This window comes from Condylura cristata, unplaced genomic scaffold, assembly GCF_000260355.1.
Source record: "Condylura cristata isolate star-nosed mole 26May11 unplaced genomic scaffold, ConCri1.0 scaffold00027, whole genome shotgun sequence".
Lineage (NCBI taxonomy): Eukaryota > Metazoa > Chordata > Mammalia > Eulipotyphla > Talpidae > Condylura > Condylura cristata.
The window spans coordinates 15,352,798-15,372,642 of record NW_004567128.1 but is presented as its reverse complement, the minus strand read 5'-3'; the positions used below and the strand labels follow the sequence as shown (position 1 = coordinate 15,372,642).

Sequence of the window (19,845 nt, the reverse complement as noted above, 5' to 3'; positions counted from 1 at the left end):
ATCTGTGAAACTGAAGTTAATATGTAGAATTTCACAGGTGTTTGTTTGGGAAGTGGGCCTCTAGCTTTCATCTGGTTTTCTTAAGATTCAGTTGAAGGATAAAACAGTGCACACCACTATCCTAATTGGTAGAGTACTATTATTTAAGCAGAGGAGAGTAGAAGGCACTTCAGAAAAGAACACATGAGAACAAAAGCTTGGAGTCAAATGGAGATTGACTACCAGGAGGCAGCAATTAGTTTTCTCACTTCAACTGAGATCTGGTGTATTAACAGGTTAATATGTGAGGTAGAGTGGGACAAAGCTTTGAATGCTAGATGAATCGTTTACACTTTATCCTGCTGATAATGGGGAACCAGTGGACATTTTTTGAGAAGATTGAAAAACAAGCAAATTTAATAATAATGATGGTTTTTCTAATACTAGAAGGGATGGTTTTAATTAAAATGCGTGGAAACTACAGAGTTATATTTTAAAAAAGCAATAATATTAATGTAAATCTAATTCCAACTTACTTTCCCCCCTCAACTTAAAATCTTAATTGAATCCTGATTGGGGATTGCATTGAGGAAGCTATTAAAAGAACATAGCCCTTAAGGAAACCATCCATCTATGGCTGGACTTTGGAGTTCTTTCAATACTTGTAGAACAAATTTTCTTCGCATCAAAGTCACTTTATCTAACACAACCATATAAGCTTTGCTTAGCAACCTCTTGCTGTGATAGTTCCTATTGATTTTTTTTTTTGTAATAGAGATCTGATAGGTTAGTGTCTCCAAAAAAAAACAAAACACTAGATTTTAGATGAGTGCCTTTATTGATGAGACTTCTTTAGAAAAAGATTTATAAAGCTCTTGCCTTAGGCTGTAATTTATTTTTAACTTTTAGATAATTTCAAAGATATATAAAAATGGGGAAAAAATATAGTGAACCCCCAGGTAGCCATCACCCATAATGAACTTCATGTTTATGAAAATGTGAGATGAGAAATCTGAAGGTGTGAATCCCATTTGTTTCTACTGCCAGATCTAGAGTAAAATGGATAACAGTTAGGGGCATACAACCAAGGGACAACTTGTACATCACAGCTAAGACAGTCGCCTTTCAATTTAAGTGTAAATTTGAATCCTAGTTCTGCTACACATATGCCACTCCTAGTTCCTTGGATAAGTAGCTTTCTCTGTTTTCTTTACAGTGTGTGACTATCCACTTAGTGGGTATTTATTAGGGTTAAATAAGATGTACACGTTAAAATTTATACAATGCTCAAAGAGTAGCTGTTATAAATATCGGTCACAACATAATGGATAACAGATATACACAAATCTGAAAGCATTTTTTCAGAGTTTTGATTTCATTGTAAGGACATGCGTAAGGGTAAGGGCATATTGTTTAGGAAACTAATCAAGAATTAAAGCATTCAGGCAGAGTTCCCTTTTTGTTCAAGAGGCTCATTTGATGCACCATGACAAGGGAAAAGTGTCCACATAGACTCTGGAGGTGGGATGGCAGCCCCAGCACTTTCTGGCTATGTAACTTCTCTGCTTAAATTTTCCCTGTCTATAAGAGGAAAGTATTGCAATTATATTCTAGTGCTATCAAGACAAGAGCCGGCATTGTATGTAAAGTGCCTGATGTGGAGTAGGTGGTGAGTACTGCTCCACTCATGCAGCACTATGCAGTGGAGAACTGACCTTTTTCCTATCAAGCACATAATTCTGCCTTCAAGTTTTCAAATAAGTTCTTATGAAAGTGTATCAAAAATTGTTTAGAAATGCATGTGCCTAATGAGGCTAGAATGCACATTTGTGAGCAGCTCTATGTGCACTTGTAGAAAGATAAAGGGGCAGTGACAAAAGTGTCCTAGGGAGAGCCCAGAGATGCAAATGCACGACAGATCATTTTTCTTAATGTACTATTTGCAAAGCATTGTACTCAATGCTGTGGAAGATGTCACCTCAGACTGGTTTGTGAAACGATGGCATGTCTGTCTACAAACTTCTGTATAATTGCATGAGAGAAAGAATGCAAGGTAGTAAAATAGGCACTAGTCAGCTAAATGGTAATATTAAATGCCTCTAGCGTTCTGAGATGGAAATGTCCACTTTTTATTCTTGGGCTTCAAAGATAGTATCATGGAGGAACAGAAATCTGAGTTACATTATAAAGGATAAATAAGATTTTAATAAGCAAAAAGCTGCAAGTATTCCCTCCCCCCCCCACACACACACACTTATTTTCCCCATTCATCTTCTGGATTTTTGGATTAACCCACAGCTTTGAATCCCAGAAGCCTAATTGGGACCAGGCCCCCAAAGAACATCAGTGGTCTTTGATGGTGGTCTCTCTGAGACAGCTTCTTAAAGTGCTGAACAGTTTACCTAAGGCTTTCAAAAGGTAGAAAAACACCTTAGTAATTTTTCACTTTGAAATGTCAGATATAAGCATTCTAATATAGAAACAACTCTAAATTCCAGGCAGCCAATTTTTAAACCCCTCTATCATGAAAATACGGTATACTCTTTTTGACATATAGTTACTTTTCAGAAACAGCTAAAAAGCTATGAAAAAGGACACTGAAAACAAACAATTTAGTGAGTTGAGATAGTTCTATGGTCTTTGGAAGTGAGCATTTCCATACTTATTTACAGAGCTTTATTATTTAGGACCACCATGGCTGAAACATGAACCCCTCCACACTTCCCCACCCCCATAGGAAGGATCAGCTCCTTCAGTTTATTTGACTTTCGTGATATGAATCTACAAAGAAAAGAACAGGTCCTTCAACATACTCACAGGAAGATAGCCAATTATTTTACTGTAGATATTCAGGGGTGATACTGTGATAATGTGATACTGTTGCATATTAATGTCACATGGTTTGCCCTTAGGGTATAAGAAAAGAAAAGCAAAACTTAAGTGACCTGTGTGTGCTGCTAGCATTCTAAGGATTGTAGCTTTTAATGAATTCTGCCTGGTCTATCACTTACTTTAAGCTTTTGATACCTGATTATTTAAGTTGGCACTCCCAGTTATTCTGACAATGCGTCCTAACAGCATAAGATCTTGCATCATTATAAATCCAGATCAGCCATTTTGCTCATTTTTCTTCTCTAATGTTAACATATTTAGTTCTTAACAAAATACATGTTTTTAATAGGATTTTATTCTGTCTCACCACTGCAGAGATTTATCATTTACTTTATATAGTTGAAGTCACCATAGTAACTGAGTGAATACTTGTGCTATTCTGAAAGCTTCAAAAGCCATGCTTCTAGAGTCTAAACCCTGATTTTTTTCTTTTTCTTTCTTTCTTTCTTTCTTTTTTTTTTTTTTACTGTTTGAGATATAGATAGATGTAAAGAAATCTAGAACATGAGAAGTAAAGGCTTCCAAAAAGCTGTATTTAACTGATGGGTAGGGTGTTTTTCATATGTGTCTTGTTCATGGTCCTGAAAGGCCTAAGAGTAGACTGTGCAGGAAAGGCTGATATGGAAGAAAAAAGGTTGGGAAAAAGAATGGAGTCTATTGGTGCCTGAAATTCTTCATGACTAGATTGCTTACTTTGGTCTAAAAGAAAACGGTTTCTATATAAATCCTGGCTCTGACAATTACTAGTTCTTATAACATGGGGGAATTATAAAACCTGTTTATGTGCCCCAGCTTCCTCTGTAAATAGGAGGTGATAGTGGTACTTACCTTGAAAGACGGTTTTCAGGGAAGAATGAGAGTTTTGGTGAACACAGTGCCTCATACTTAATGGGCTAAATTAGTCATTTTTATCAGTCTTGACAAAACCAAAATCATGGACATTGCTTGTTAAAAGGTTGTTTCGTAGTTTCCCTTATCGTAAAAACAGATAAAATCTTTTCAATACTCTATTGTAAAAATGGTTGTACATTATATGACAGACCATAGTTTAATATTGTAGCCTGCCATGTTATGTGCAGACTTTGTTTAGGGGCATCAGTAATGGCCACATATGTTTATCTGGCTGTTCCTTTTAAAGCTTATATATAGGACTTATTAAACATGCCCTCTTATGCACTAAGGCCATATTCTTGGTAAAATCCAGTCAGAACAATTAATATGAGATGAAATGTTGGGCTTGATAATGACTTTAATGTTGAGCTTGATAATGACTTTTTTTCCCCCTTAAATGTTGGGCTTGATAATGACTTTTCCACATTTGTTATTTTGGGTGCTTTTTTACTAGCCTGAGGAAATGACAAGATTGAGAAGCATGAACAGACAACTCCAGATAAATGTTGACTGTACACTGAAAGAAGTTGACCTCCTTCAATCTAGAGGTATAGACTTGATTATTTGGTAAGCCATAAATAATAGTGTGATGTTTGTGAGATGCTTAAATAGCAATCATTTTGGCTGTAAGGATTTAAGAGAAGCTTTTATCCACTATAAGGTTATAATCCTGGTAAAGCCATCTTCCTATCCCATGGTCATAGATTTAATTTGGGGGCTCAAAAGTAGTTATACTGTGGCAGTTTTGTCATTAACTTATTATTTAGAATGCTGTTATCATACATTTTTCCTTTTTAAATCATTTGTGACTATTTTGTAACTTGATGGGTTTTCATTCTAAAACTTAGTACATGCATATGGGATAGTCCTCAAAAGTATGTATAAAAAGTGATCCCCAAATACCAGATTTCTCGGTTTTTAAAACAAATTTAATATGCCCTTTTTTTTTTTAACACAAAAGCAACCATATTAGACTTTGGTGGGAGGGAGGGCTTGGATTTCTTATAGAATTGTACTACAGTAGAAGCTCTCTTAACTGACTTTCATGTACCTAGTTCACCAGGTTAGAGATGTCCTCTGTGAAATACACTGGTCAGCCCACTGCCCACCCGACTCGGAGGCTTGCATTCCCCACGTCTGTCTGTTCTATTGCTCCTAGCGGTTCTGTTGTCTGCTTGCCAAGAGTTAAGTTGTGCCTGTTCCCAAACCTCCTTATGCCAGTTACTATACTGTTGTAATTTAATGTTTCTTAAACTGACGTGAAAGGTACAAGCTACTCTCTCTGTAAAAACCAAAGGCAAATGCTTCTTAAAAGACTCAAAGGCAAGTCACAAACCAGGGACTATGAATTAGATATGGGGCAAACCATAAAAACTGAGAGTAATCTGTCTTCATATTGTTTTGTAAATATTCTAAAAGTATCTTTCTTGATTCATCCTAAAGAAACCAAAACAGGAAACTGTAGATCAGGGTTCAGCCTACTCCCCTGCTCCCAGTGTGTGTAGAACCTAGCCACGCCCATCTGTTTACATTTTGGCTGGGGCTGCTTCTGTGCTTCAGCAGCACCATTGACGGCTTGCAACAGAGCCTGTATTGCAGCTCCATATAACTTAAAATGTTTATTGTCGGTCTCAGAGCAAGTAGTCATTGTGTGAGAAAGAATATAGGACTTTTAGTCAACAGACATGTAAAGGAAAGGTGTTGGTCCAACACTAAGATATTGCTTTTTATAGGATTTGTTACACTAAAGTAGACTTGTTTTTTTTCTTAGCAGTTCTGTGGCTTAATCAGCTGCTCCCACCCCCAGCCTTCCACTTTTTACCTATTCTTAATTGTAGCAGCTAAGAGAGCTTCTACCGTATTTTAAACGTGTATATTAAGTACACACTGCCATTTTTAGGCAAGATCAAAGGGGTGGGGAGTCATAAAACTATCTGAACAATAGAAGCAAATTTGAATGTGGAAACTGAAGACTCTAATAAGGTACCCTTAAAGGTTTTTTTTTTTCCCCCAGAAGACTCAGGCTACAGCCTTACTAGCTTTAAGCAGTGAAAGAATCATTACATGTAACGTGGGTTTTATATAAACTGTTGCTACTATATTGGAATAGTGTAGCATTTTTTTGTTTGTATGTTCTTTGAAGTAAAACACATTGAAGCATTTGGTTAGGATATTTATAGTAAACCTTATGGGATATAGAAATTGGAACATCAGCTGTGACTTAGGAATTGAAGAAATACATAGTATTTCTTAAAGCAGAAAAAAATCCAATTTATCAAAATAGCATTGCAGCTTTCATGAGCCATCATAGGACTTTTCAGAAAAATACTTTAAAATACTACATCCAAATGGATAAAAAGCATTTGTAATAGGATCTTAAGCCATGATTAAGGTTTATAAGCAAAGACCTGGCTTTTGGTCTCTACTGGCCAGCAAAGTTTTCTTTTTGGTGCTAATTTAAGCATTTCTGAACCTTTTTGCACAAGGAATCCAAATATATTTAAAGATGTATTTATTTATGCTTACAGAACTGGAGTACAGGCCAGAGGTGTGGTGGGTGAGAGGTTTCCCTAGAGACAGAGTGGGGAGCAGAAAAGGCAGATCTACTGAAATACACTGCTGAGGGGAGCAGCCGGCATGTCAGGAGAGGTCTGCTGTGGTATGTGGTTCAGCTCCCTGGTGGGGGGTCGAACTCATGCTGCAGTGGCTTCTGAGAGCTTCATAATGCAGTGCTTTAACCCGTTGTGCCACCAGGGAGAGCCCCTGGAATCCAAATATATTTTATATGGAATTGTACCTTTTCACGGTTTGGAAAAACTATAGTAACAGGCCAGAGAACAGAAGCTAGATGTTTTGGGGAACACTGAGATAGGATGCAAGTCACTACATAGTTTAATTTAAAAATAGCTTTATTGTTTTGGGCTAGGAAAGTTGTTTTGAGGAGGGAAAAAATCAAATGAGGAAGTAGATGTTCACTCAGTCTGTGTCAACTGTCAGTACGAGGTAGCATCCTCTGTAAATAAGCATGAAAACAGTTACAAAGCTTGCTTGCAATTGTGCAGAACGAGCTGATTGCCACTTCTACAAACTAAACACATAATTAAGAGCTCACACCAGGGAGTAAACAGCTGGAGAGGTGAAAATTTTGTGAAAGGGACAAAACTTTTCAGGAACTCTGAAATTGGCACCATCTCCTCTATACTTTCTCATAGTTGGTTCATTAAAATCAAAACGCGAAAAACTGCAGCCATCCTTTCATTTCTCCATTTACCTCCCTAAATGTACCACATCCTTAATGTAAAGCTAGTCCTACTAGGCATTGTTAATAAACTATTCCTAGACAAATGCTGTGTAGGTTGCTATCTTTTCTTGTTAACAGAACAAGAGCTCTAAATGTCTGGTGATTTTATTTTTATAGGAAACTTTGATCCAAAAGCAATGAATAATTTTTATGACAACATAGAACCTGGCCCAGTTGTACCACCCAAGCCATCTAAAAAAGGTGAGTAGGAAAATGCCAAACATCAGTATTCTTTGGATGTTTTACATATTTATCACAGAAGAAATTCCCCTTGGTCAATTAACTTACTCAGTACAAAGAAAATAACCTATTGATGTCACTGCTGTGATAAGGACAGGTTCCCTAGACTCGTACAATTATTGCCAAAGATAGTTGAAGTAACATTGCCTTGCAACAAATTTGTGCTGTGCATCCCTGAAAATCAACATGTGTATATACTACCTCAAGTTCACCACTCCAAGTCCAATTCTGGCCCTCACCCTATATTAACTCTTACCCCTTTTTCTTGTGGTAAGTAGTAATTGGAGGTGAAGAAAAGGTTTAAAATTTTTAGTTTTAGTTCATCTGTGTGTTTCCTTTCTGAGTGAATTCTTCGGGGTTTGTTTTTCTCTAATATCATATGCTCTAGCTCCAGCCAAGTCATTTTTTTTCTTTTTTTTTTGGTAACAGCTGAGTCGTGATCCATTGTATATATAGCCGACATCTCCTTTATCCAGTCACCTAGGCAGTTCCTAGCTCTTGGCCATTGTGTATCCTGCTTCAGGAAAAATGGTGGTGCTTACATGTTTTGGAAGTTGTGTTTTTTGGGGTAAATTGCCTGTAGTGGGATGACTGGGTTGTGGGGCATTTTTTTTTAAAGATTAATTTATGGGTACAGGCCAGAGTTGTAGGCAGTGAGAGGATTCATCAGAAACAGTGGGGAACAGAACAGAACACTCTCTTGTAGTTTTGATGACGGCCATCTATATGTCGTTGGAAGAAGTGTCTGTTCGGATCCTGTGGCCATTTTTTGAATCAGATCATTTGTCTATTGCAGAGTTTTGTTGGACTTAGGATGTGCATGGGTCTTCTCCCGTGCAGTATGATGTCTTCATTTTGACAAGTTTCCTTGACTGCAAATGCTTTTTTATTGTGATGGAGCTCCATGTATTTTTTCGCTTTGATCTCCTAGCCATTAGAGATGAGTCCCCACACTCATCTTTACAATGAGTTTGAAGACAAACTCTGTAGGTTGCTGTCTTTTCGGATAAAGGCACTGTCGGTCTTTCTGAGGTCCCAGACCTGGGTCCAGCATGAACGAGTATATCACTATGGTTTCAACACGTATGTCCAAATCCTTAATCTACTTTATATTCAGTTTCATGTATGGTGGTCCAGTGGCTTAGTGTCATTCTTTTCAGGTGGCTATCCAGTTTTCTCAGTACTGTTTACTGAAGACGTTCCTTGGCTCCTTTGTTGTGTGAATTGTCAATATATGTATATATGGCTTTATATTTGAATTCTCAGATCTGTTGCACTGATCTTGTGTCTCCTGCTGTTTTAGTTACTATATAGCTTTATAGTAGCTTGATGTTGGGAAGGGAGATCTCTCCACTTTTTGTTTTATCTGTAGTTGGAAATTCCATGTTTGTTTTTATTTCTAAAGCATGCCCTTGGGATTTTGATAGGGGTTGTACTTGATGTGTACATAACTTTAGGTAATAGCCATTTTGTGGATGTATTATTCTAATCTTTGACAGAGTCTCTCCATCGTTCCATCTCTGTGCGTCTTCTATTCCAACAAAGTTACAGTTATCTATGTCAAAGGTCTTTCATCTTGTTAATTTTTTCTAAGGTATTTAATTTTTTCTGATCCGATACTGTAAGTGGGATTGTTTCTTTGTTCACCAATCTCTTATTTGCATGTAAGAAGGCAACATAATTTTGAAGATAGGGTAGCCCTCTACTCTTACTTTTCTAGTGGAGTCTCTGGGATTTTGTCGCCTTGTACAGATGACATACATAGTTTTATTCTTCCTATCCAGTTTGGATGTTCCCACATACTCTTCTCTTGCTAGCAGTTTCTACACTGTCGTGAATAGTGCAGAGTGGACATCCTTGTTTTGTTCTTGATCTTCCAGGCGAGGCTTTCACTTGTTCATCAATGAGTAGTAGGCTATTGGCTATAGGCCTCCTTGCATTTAGGTAACTGGGGATCTGTTAGCTTATGGACTTGCATGTTCAGTTTTTCCCATTCCTTCTCCAGGTTTCACCTATTTCTCTGTTCCCTGCTCTTTCTCCTTTGCCATCCTGCTAGGAGAGGCCATGTTTAGGGACTGCTGGCCTGCCTTCTCTGAGGTCCCAGACCTGAGGCTCAGCAGTCTACCTCGGTTACTATACTGCACAGTGGTAATAGAGGTGGAGTACTGGGGAGTGTTCATCTGGAGCCCTTTCTCTGTAGGCCTGTCCTTGTGGGGGTCCTAGCCCGTGATGGAGCACCTCCATACCATCTGCCCTTCCTTCCCCTGCATCCTGGGGCCGGCAGGCAGCCTCATTGCATGTGTCCCTACCCAGACTGCTGTGTTTCTTTCCACTCACCTTACATCTACTTGCCGATCGCCTTGGAGTCTCTACAGTGCTTCACCCTCACCCTCCTGCTGTGTGGTGGGACCCCTCCACAGTGTGGTGTTCTTGGAGCAAAGCAAGGAATATCCCCTTACTGCCTTCTTGGTGATGTTCAACCAAAAGAAATTGAAGTGAAATAGTCTCAGCACTGTGAAAACAAAATAGTTGTCAAAGATAGAATTCTTGTCTTAGTGGAACATTTGATCTCTAACAGATCTAAGCTTCAACTGACAGACCACAAAGAAATCCTTTCGTTCTCAAAGGTGAGCATAACAATTAGATAAGGATCAGGTGTTTTTTAATCAAGGACAAAATAAATCCTATTCCACCAACATTTGGGAGGGATCCTTTTGGGACATTTGATACATAGCAATAACATTAAACATAGCATACCTACTCTTATGTACCAAATGTTTTAATTAGCATTTCAATATTTAACAGTTCTTGAAAAAAAATAAACTTCTTTCTCTTACAAAAAAGAAAACTAAATTCAAGAAGTCAAGATTTAAGTACTTTCAAGACTGAACTAAAAAAAAAAAGAAGTATTCCTGTCACATCGTAGTCTTTCTTGCCGTGGTCAACTAAGATACAGTAAGGGAAAATGCCTCAATTAGGTATGGCATTTAAAAATTTCATCAGTGTTTGAAGTATTTTCATTTATAGGTGGCAACACAGTAAATCATTTGTTCTTTTAACACTGGCATGGATATTTGTATTTAAAATAGCCTAGTGGTGTCCAAAAATGGGAATCTTAATGAGTGATTGTCCAGTACCAGATTTGATGACTTCAGGAGCTATCACAGAGGAGTTGCTCTACTTAAGGAAGAGCACTGAAAATTTGTTCACCTGGGATCAAAGGACCACGTTGATGAAAAATGGTGTTCAGTATGTTTACCATGAGCCACCTCATTAGCATAGACTCTCGTAAGGTGATACTGACATCATATAGACAGGCAAACTATTTAGAATATCTGTAACCACCTAAAGCTGGTAATCATAATGTGGTACTAGGACAGGAATAAAATAGGATCATTGGAATAGAAAAAGCATAGAATGTAGACCCTCATGCTGCCAACTGATTGCTCGTGAAATCAAGGTAGAAAGTTTTTTCAACCATCGGACATAACACAAAAGTATCCAGACTATATTCAACAAAACTAACATTTGACAAGATTTCACAAAGGAGTAAGTAACTAGTAAGCACATAAACACACTCAGTTTGAATTAGGAAAAGCAGTGCAAATTAAAACCTTGAGATGCAGCCTTACACCCACCAAAATGGCTAAAATTCCACTAAAATGAAATGAAATGTGAGTGAAAATACAGAGCAATCAGAATTCTTATACATTGATGACCGCTCTGGAAAACAGTCCAGCCATTCTTTTTTCCAGCCAACCTATGGCCCATTCTACTTCCAAAGATTCATGCAACATAATCTAAGGCATTGCATTCATAGCATTTTGTTCATAATCACCAGGGTGTTTTTAATATGTGACTGTATAGTCTGTGTTATATACTCACACCACGGAATACTATTCAGCAACAATATGCCGAATGAAAAAATACCAAAAAATAAATAAACCAGTGCCATTTATTTTCTAGAACAGAAGCATGGGGGTAAAATCAGAATAGTGGTTGTCTCTGGGAATTGATGTTGGGGATGAACTGGGACTGATGGTAATGTTTTAACTCTGTCAGGATTTAGATGACCCAGGGTAAGTATTTGTCAGAACTACCAACTGGTATACTTAGGCTTTTTGTATTATGTAAATTTTACCCTGAAAACATACAAAGAAATTCTTGCAGTAACGTGATGGATCAGCTGCCAGGAGCGCACATACCCAGTGTCGTAGCAGTGGTGAGGTCTGTTTCACAGGCGTGTGGTTCTTCCTTTGAGAGCAGCACCCTGGAGCGGAGATCAGAGGTTGCTGTTTGGTAGACTGCACATATGGGGAGAGAGCAGGGCTTGCACCCAGGGCTGATAACAACTAAAGGACGACCTGGCGTTTTCTAAAAGGCAAACAAATAACAGGAAAAGGATGTGACTTCTGATAACACAGTCTCGCAAGAAAGTGGGATGCCTACTCCACTTTGGCACTTGTCGGTAACTGATATTGATGAAATGATTGGGGAGCAGGTGTTGTCAGTACAAAGTATTACTTACAGTTGGGTTTGAATTTTGAAAGTACTACTCTCCTTGCCTTTTAGTGCTAAAATACGGTCGTTTAATCATTCTTGTCATAGTAGGTTTTCTTTGGCTAACCTTAGATGGACAGTGTACTGTCAGCCCATGATTTTCTACTATTGCTTAATTGGGGGGCTTGCTAAAAGTACATTCTCCCAGATTTTGCTGTCACTTTGTACCCCTAAGCCACTGTAGCAAACTGATGAAATAAAAAGCATTTGTTCCAAATCACTGAAGGTGGAACGAAACACTTGCATAAACCACTGCTCTGTACAGCTTGTAGAAGCAGAATTAAGTACAGCACCTGCCCTCACAGGGGAACTGAGATGACATGAAGTGATAGAAAAGAAACATTCAACTGTGCACATACCGTGAGAAATGCTCCTGAGCCTGTCCATGCTTGCTAATGAAGGGCTTGAATCCTTAACTCCTGCCTTCACTTCTCATGCAGATTCGTCAGACCCCTGTACGGTTGAACGGAAAGCCCGAAGAATTAGCGTGACCTCCAAAGTACAGGCAGACGTCCATGACACTCAGGCAGCAGCTGCGGATGGTTTGTACTTGCGCTTCTGGGGTTTGTGCAAAATGTCCAAAGACTTGCATTAACCATGTAGAATGAGAAAGCCCAACTTACTGAGTTTCTAAAGCTTTCCTGTCTACGACAGGAAAATTTCCTAGTAGCCATACTTAAGTGAAATTAATGTACAAGGTATTTCAACTTTAGATCAATATAAAGGTGTCAGTAATATCTTTTGCACTTTTAGCAGCTCAGTTCAAAGCACTGGCCATGTATCCAGTGCTCAGGGACCACCGCACTACACAGATCACCTCTAAGGTAATGGTGTCTAGAAAGCAAGGCCAGAGAGCTCATTCTTAAAACTTCTCACTGAAGTTCTCTAATACTTCTTGAACTGTATCCTGGGCTTCAGTTTGAGTTCCTGTAAGTATTCTATAGAATCCTTAAACTCTCCTTAATGTGGAATTGAATATCATGTAACTTGGTTTTTTGTTAGTTTGGGATCTTTCCACCATGTTTTATTGGGGCCTCCCTGGTGGTGCACGGATTCAGGTCTCAATGCTGTCACGCTGCAGCACGAGTTCAATTGCCGACCAGGGACCTCACCCACATGGCACAGCAGACCTCTCCTGTCTCGCCTGTTCTGCCCCCCACTCTGTATGGTGAATCCTCTCACCCTCCGTACCTCTGGCCTACCCCCTGTTCTTGGATGCACAAATAAATCGTTTTTAAATTTATTTATGCATACAGAACTAGGGTACAAGCTAGAGGTGTGGGGGTGAGAGGATTCATCCAGAGACAGTGGGGAGCAGAGCAGGCAGACTGACAAAGTACACTGCTGAGGGGAGCAGCGGGTGAGTCAGGAGAGGTCTGCTGTGCCATGTGGGTCAGCTCCAGGGATCAACCCTCACTGAAGCAGCTGCGGCTAGCTTGCAGAGCTGTACCACCAGCAAGGGCCCATAAACAAATCTTGAGGAAAAAAAAGATACATTCTCAGTCAGTTTTAAAACAACTTTTCTCCCGTGAACATATTTCCCCTTATTGGAAAAATCTATAAGACTGTTTGAAACAAAGTGGTTAGAACTTTTGGAACCCTTGAAAATTTTAGTTGTATCCTTTATTTTTGATCCTGAAAGAAGATTAATTATTCAAATTAAGTTGCTATCATACTGATCGGTGGCAGAAAATTAGCACTCCAATATATGCCTCTGAAGGATTACTCAGACACAGGAGGTGCTCTGAAAACCCCAAAGTTGGCCTGTCTTTAGAGCAGCAGGGGCCCGGTTGGCTGTGCTCAGCCTGATGACTCCTAACACCTTTGGCTTTAGTTGAGGGTTACATTTAATCAAATGGCCCAGGATACCACCTTTAAGTTTTACTGAGTTTTTCAGTCTCTCCCATCTACACAGTAAGAAATATACATTGCCATTGAATTTCTGCTGCATTACTGAGGTGATCTCAGCTCAAAACTCAAGCATGTGGAAAGAGTTTTTAAACAGTGACGTCCCCAGGTGTCCTGAATTAGTTGGTTCAAAGAGGACTTGCAGTTTTTCATTTAGAAAGAGGAATTTAAAAAACTTTATATGGTAAGTGTTTGTACTCCCACAATTTAAATGGAAGGTTTTGTTTGAAACTGGTGTAGAAAGACTGTAGTAAGCAGCAAACCCTTAGGTTAACAACTTGACTTTTCTTACTCTCTGGAAAAGGGAGTTTTTAATAGCCCATTAAAACCCATCCAAATAAGGCAAAGTTTTTTTTTTTTTTAAGGTGCCATATAGGAGAGGTGAAAGGCTTTTTTCTTCTAATACACTGCTTCAACAACATGCTTTTAATTTATACCTCCACATGAGAAAAAAACCAAAACTGTGCTCATGCATTTGTTTTAAAGTCTTGAATCAGAAGCTGTAAGTTGTCAGAAAAATGTCAGAAAAGTCACAGGTGAGGCCAGTGAAACAAAAACAAAATGAGCCTTTTTTCTAATCCTAGGAACAGCTTCAAGAAGCTGTGGCAGTCAAAGACAAATTGATAAAGCCTAGTCAGTTCACTAATTTCCCGTGGAGATAAACAGCCCCAAATAGTAACTGATTAAAACTCAGATCTCCCTTTCTGGTGTTACCTGCTTTCTTACCTTAGATCTCAATCTTGTTTTCAGTTCACTGTGAGGATTCCCAGTATTTACAGGTAGATTTCCCCAGCCTTTAGCTCTTGCTTCAGATTCCAGGGCAAATTCCATCTCAGATCTTTAGACTTCTGTTGTCACTGATCCCACTTTTCAATAGGGACTGCTCTTAAAAGGCAGTGTTTACAAATCAACCCTTAATGCAAAGAATCCTTTTGAGCACAAGGTCAAATAGAATGAGGACCTCAGAAAAAAAGATTCAAGATTTTCTTAATCCCATAGACCAAGGTGAGGTAGCCAGCATTTTCTATTTCCAAGTATAGGCATATGTTAAAACCAATTCCTACTGGATGTTTTCATGCCAATAAGGTAGGAAAGAATCAGAGTAAGTTTTAGCGTGATGGAAGGCTAATTTATCTTTTATCATTCAGAGGAAAACTTGGCTGTGAACTGTCACTGCCATTATGAAGCATTATTTCACTCCTGCGTAGATTGGAAACCTCACAGAAGGCACATTTTTAATCAGATGTGTAGTGAACCATGGGAAGCAGCACACGTGGAGACAGAATGGGGTTGGGTGTATGGCTAAACTCGTCAGAGCAAAATTAGGCTCTATAGCATGTGAATTTATGCTTCCTCCCTATCAGCATTTGCTTTTGGCTGGAAAAATCTAGCTCTCCACTATTGCGAACAAGCAAGGTAATCTATGCTGGAAGAATTATAGTTAAAAAAAAAAACAACTGTATATTATCTACTGAAAAGTAGAATATACAGCATAACCTACAAGTTCAGTTTTGCATTTCCAGTAGCTGTTAAATAATTGACTTGCATTGGGGTGAAGTAGGGATAAGCTTCCCCCCTGTTGTTTTTTGGGCAGGGGAGAGAGTTGGGAAGAAGGTGCCAGTTGAAAAATATTGAGTCTTTTTCCTGTTTTCTCTTTCATCTTAACTTCCATCAGAGCATCTAACTGGCTGCAAACAGAGTCCTCGGACACAACCCCGAGACGAGGACTACGAAGGGGCTCCATGGAACTGTGACAGTTGCACCTTCCTGAACCACCCAGCACTAAATCGCTGTGAGCAGTGTGAAATGCCACGGTACACTTGAACTCACAAGAGCCTGAACCAGGTTGAGAGTGAACGTTTGAACACCCACTAGAAGAAAAGGAAACTTCGGGAGCCTGTGCATCTGCCCAGCCTTTTCATTTCAGATGCCTGGGGGGAGAAGTGACACTGTAGTGCTTGTGTCCACTCAAGGGAAAATGAAGAGGGGTTTTTTTTCCCCCTTTCTTTACTCATTGCCAAGTGAGTGATAGAAAGGGATACTTGAAACTGGGAAAGGATTCATTCCTGAAAGAATGTACCCAGAGAAGTTAAGAGCTCTTCTGTGGGACCCCAATTGTTAAAGTTACTGCTGAGTAGCCCTTATTTTATAAACTAGAACTTTTACTCAAGGTGTGACATGTTACAGTTTCGGCAGACAAACTGTGAATTTCCAGAGCGCACTTACTTGGGCGCAGCCCTCTGGAAAACCCAGGCTCCCCGTGCTTCCTCCTGTGTTTCCTGTTGAAGAGAAGGACAGGAAGAAGCACCGGAATATGATTTTCCTTCAGCAGAATAATAAGGGTATTTGTAACTGCTGCTTCTTTCAGGGGTAATTTCAAACACATAAACAAAATCTTATAAAATGTGATTTCTAGCAGTCAGGAATTAGGCATTATGCCCTTTGTTTGAAAGTACAATCAAAGGTGATAAGATTCCTTTTGCTTGTACAATGGTTCATCAGGCTGTATCAACACTGGTAACTAAGACCTAATTATGCCACCTAGTAGTTTTCTTTAAGTTACTGCATGCTTTTATTCGGCCATTGGTTTTAAAAATAAAAAAGTCCTGACCGAGTATTATTTTATAAATGACCTTCTCATGAAACTGCTTTGCCCATAGCACAATGAATGTATGCCAAGTTCAAGTCCAGCCCCAAAGTCACTTGAAGTCTTGAGCTCAGCTGTAGTTCTGTAGGACATGTTTGCAGTCACTTGGGTCTTTCCCCCCCTCCTTTCAATTTTGTGACAAATTAATGTTTACAGCACAGATAATACTTTGTGCCATAATCCCATTTCAGCTAGAAGAAAAATCAACATTAGCTGTTCAACGTAGACTTATTTGCACATGTTAATAAAGCAGTGTGAGGGACATTATAGCTGGCCCTGGCATGCAGTCACACACTGCGTTATGTCAGAAGAGGCGTCTAGTCAACAACTATGATTCAGAGGAAGATGAATACAGAGGGCTTTGATGTTAAGAAGTTTTTGAAGGTAACATACTGTGTTCAGAGAGAACATTGAGTTCATTCAGGTAGCTTAGGTGATGTAGTAAAGCACTCCTTATTTAGGAAACCAGAACTTCAGGGTGTGAAAAACCGACTATGCGTAAAATGATCTGACTCACTAGGGTGCGCCACTGAAAAACAGCACATTTCCGCCCCGGCTCTGAATTGGACTGGGGAATCTTCCCCTCCTTTGGGCAGATGCAGACAGCAGTGAAAGTGGTAGGTTTTCCAATGCTAAAGGGTTTCACCTGAGGTTCTACTTTAGGAAGAACTCCTCTCCAGCACCAGGTGACCCCTGCCCTCAAAAACATACACACCTTCACACCCACGGCGAGCCGCGCTGTATGCTGACGTATTCTACATAGCCGTGGTCTCTGGCAGACCTGGGAAACGAGCTGCACATTTCGTAGCATAAGGAAACCAAAGGCATAACACTCACCATAGTTGTCCATCAAAGCCATCATTTCACCCACTACCTACAGCTTTGAAAACTTTTTCCCTATGTGGAAAATTCCCTCAACTATATCCACTAGTCTCACAAAGCGTGGCTCTGTAATTACACTGATAAAACATCTCTCATACAACAACTGTGGCAAAACTGTGAAAACAATGGCCAGAAAGCAGACAGGCTTCACAGCGTTGACCTGAAAACAATTCTTTACAGGCTTTTGTAGCACTGGTATCTGTCATTCTCCAGTAACAGTCTGTCAGCCTTGCTGTTCTGTAATATGCCCTTGCCTTTGTGTGGTTTCATATCTCTTTAGTGATGGTCAACCCCACTTGGTATTAAGTAACAATTAGGGGGAAATATATATACTGCTTGGTGTTCTAGCTAAAGGTTTACCAGTATTCTTAGTGATATGCTGAAGTGGCAGCAATTAACTTGGCAGTTCTCAGTAAGGAATGAAAGTAGCATGTATGAAAACAGTATGATGCTTTAATCAAACCATATAGAAGACTTTCAAACTATTGCATGAACATACATCCAGGTTACTAAGCTGTTATCATACAGTAGATGCATGGTTCCAGTCCTTTGGTGATATATATAAATCATTGTTTTCACCTGCCGGGAAAAATGAGAAACCAGTCTGTTGGGTAGATGTAGAGGGCAGGGTATGAGACACCAGAGATTGATTTTAGGCAAGTTTTGTATGTTCATTTCTGGTTATACACAAGTTTCAGATGTCAACATAGGCTGTGCTCAGTTTTTTTTTTTAATAAGCACCATTATTTGACACGTGGTTTATTGAACTAGGCCCCATATATAGACTATTTCTTGCCTCTGGCCAGTTTGAACAAGAAGTCAGTCAGCTTTCAAAGTTACCTTTTCAAAAGGATCTCCCAAGTAGGATTGGTATGCACAGGCGCTGGACTTGGAAGTAACAGGATGCCAACTGGATGATGCCTGTTTGGTGAGGCGCCTCTGCTCTTGAGGACCAGGGTGTGCATCTCTGTTTCTAGCTAAAAACAATTTTAGTATGACCGGTTTCTGGTATTTCGTAATGCATACACCTGACTACATTCATTTTACATTACATTACTTCACTGTCTTGTCAACTGGGTTTTCAGAAAGCACATTTGATTTGCCGTTTTATTAAAATACATTGCCTCTTAAATTTTGAAGTAGGTCTTACAAGTTTCATGTGGTAATAGAGGAGCCAGGAACTTTCTAGGCATTGTAAAATGTTTCCAGTGAGTAACATTGTTTGGAAGAGCTTAGAGACAAGAGGTTTTAAAGAAAAACGCATTGTAAAAAGTAGTTGTTTTAGAGCAGATTAACGATGGTGGGGAAAGTGTTGCTAATTTGTTTATTTCCCTGAAAGAAATGGGAAGTGTGATAAGCAGTTTAATAATTTTTAAGGAGCTGGTCTCAATTTCAGTACTTTTTACTTATTAAAAGAAGTCAATGTTTCCTTAAATTCTGTCATTGCTTTGTCACAGTTCTCTAGGGCTCATATCCAGCTTGCTGTGGCAACTCAATTTTATATAGTATTTTCCAAGGTAATTGTAATGTCTGACAGTATAAACAAAAAGCAAGAATATACGGCATAGAAATTTTGTTCTTTAAAAATATCAAAGATGTATCCTGGAATGTGAAGATGTCCCTTTATAGTTAAAGTTGATTTATTTTAATATTGTAATCGTTCAGACTTTTGAGTCCATGTTACAATATGTGTCTGTATATCTGTAGAGAAAGAAAAATGACAATTGAAATGTGACTTTAAACAAATCAATAAATTGGGCACTGTCTGTGTTTTCACCACTATTCTCTTTGGGAACGAATTAACAGTAGTTTCTTGCTGTACAAGTTCTGATGACGTTTTCACATTCACCAGACATCTGTTTTATTTCCTCTGTATTATTTGCATCCCAGATATTTAATACAAATAGATTTTGCATGGCTTGGGGGTTCAGAGATTAATAGAATGGTGACTCAACTTTCATTTCTAAAGCCATGAAAAGTTGCTTTGAGACCGAACAATTCTGAATTCTTATTTATATTGACACCCGCTGTCCATGTTTCCGCACTGTGAAAGAGTTGATCAGTTTCTTCATTAAAACAGCAAGAACTTATTAAACCGTATGTCATGTCTCTTACATCTCTGTGTGTTGGGAATCAGATTCTCCTGAAACTGTATAAAGGCATATATATATATATACACACATATATATACACACATATATATACACACATATATACATGTATGTGTGTGTACACACACACACGGCCATGCATACAACGCACCTCAAGACAGTCCATATTCAGAAAGTCACAGATGCCTGCAAAATGAATTAATAATTAAAAGCAAACACTACATTCTGCATCTTTTTTTTCTGTATAGCTAAAGTGACCTGTAGTATCAAACTAGTCCTACTTCCAAACACTGGTTCCTCCACTGAAATGCACAGCTAGTATTTTTAAAGACAATCAGCCAGAGGCCCTAAGGATTCACCTCTCCCAACTTGGGACCAAAATCAGCACAGATGAATCATAATAGCCCTTTCAGTGACTAAGCACATTCGAAGTC

The 19,845-nt window shown here is 39.0% G+C and overlaps 1 protein-coding gene across 2 annotated transcripts in view; it reads left to right on the top strand.

Moving 5' to 3' along the window:
* Positions 1-19,400, top strand: part of TAB3 (TGF-beta activated kinase 1/MAP3K7 binding protein 3) — a 59,032-nt gene extending 39,632 nt beyond the window's left edge. For both annotated transcript variants that reach the window (XM_004689931.2, XM_012730367.1), the window contains exons 6-9: positions 4,217-4,310; positions 7,181-7,264; positions 12,304-12,405; positions 15,447-19,400. In XM_004689931.2, the coding sequence (XP_004689988.1) occupies positions 4,217-4,310; positions 7,181-7,264; positions 12,304-12,405; positions 15,447-15,595 (429 nt within the window). In that variant the 3' untranslated portion in view covers positions 15,596-19,400. The remainder of the gene's footprint in view (positions 1-4,216; positions 4,311-7,180; positions 7,265-12,303; positions 12,406-15,446) is intronic.
* Positions 19,401-19,845: the final 445 nt, after the last annotated feature.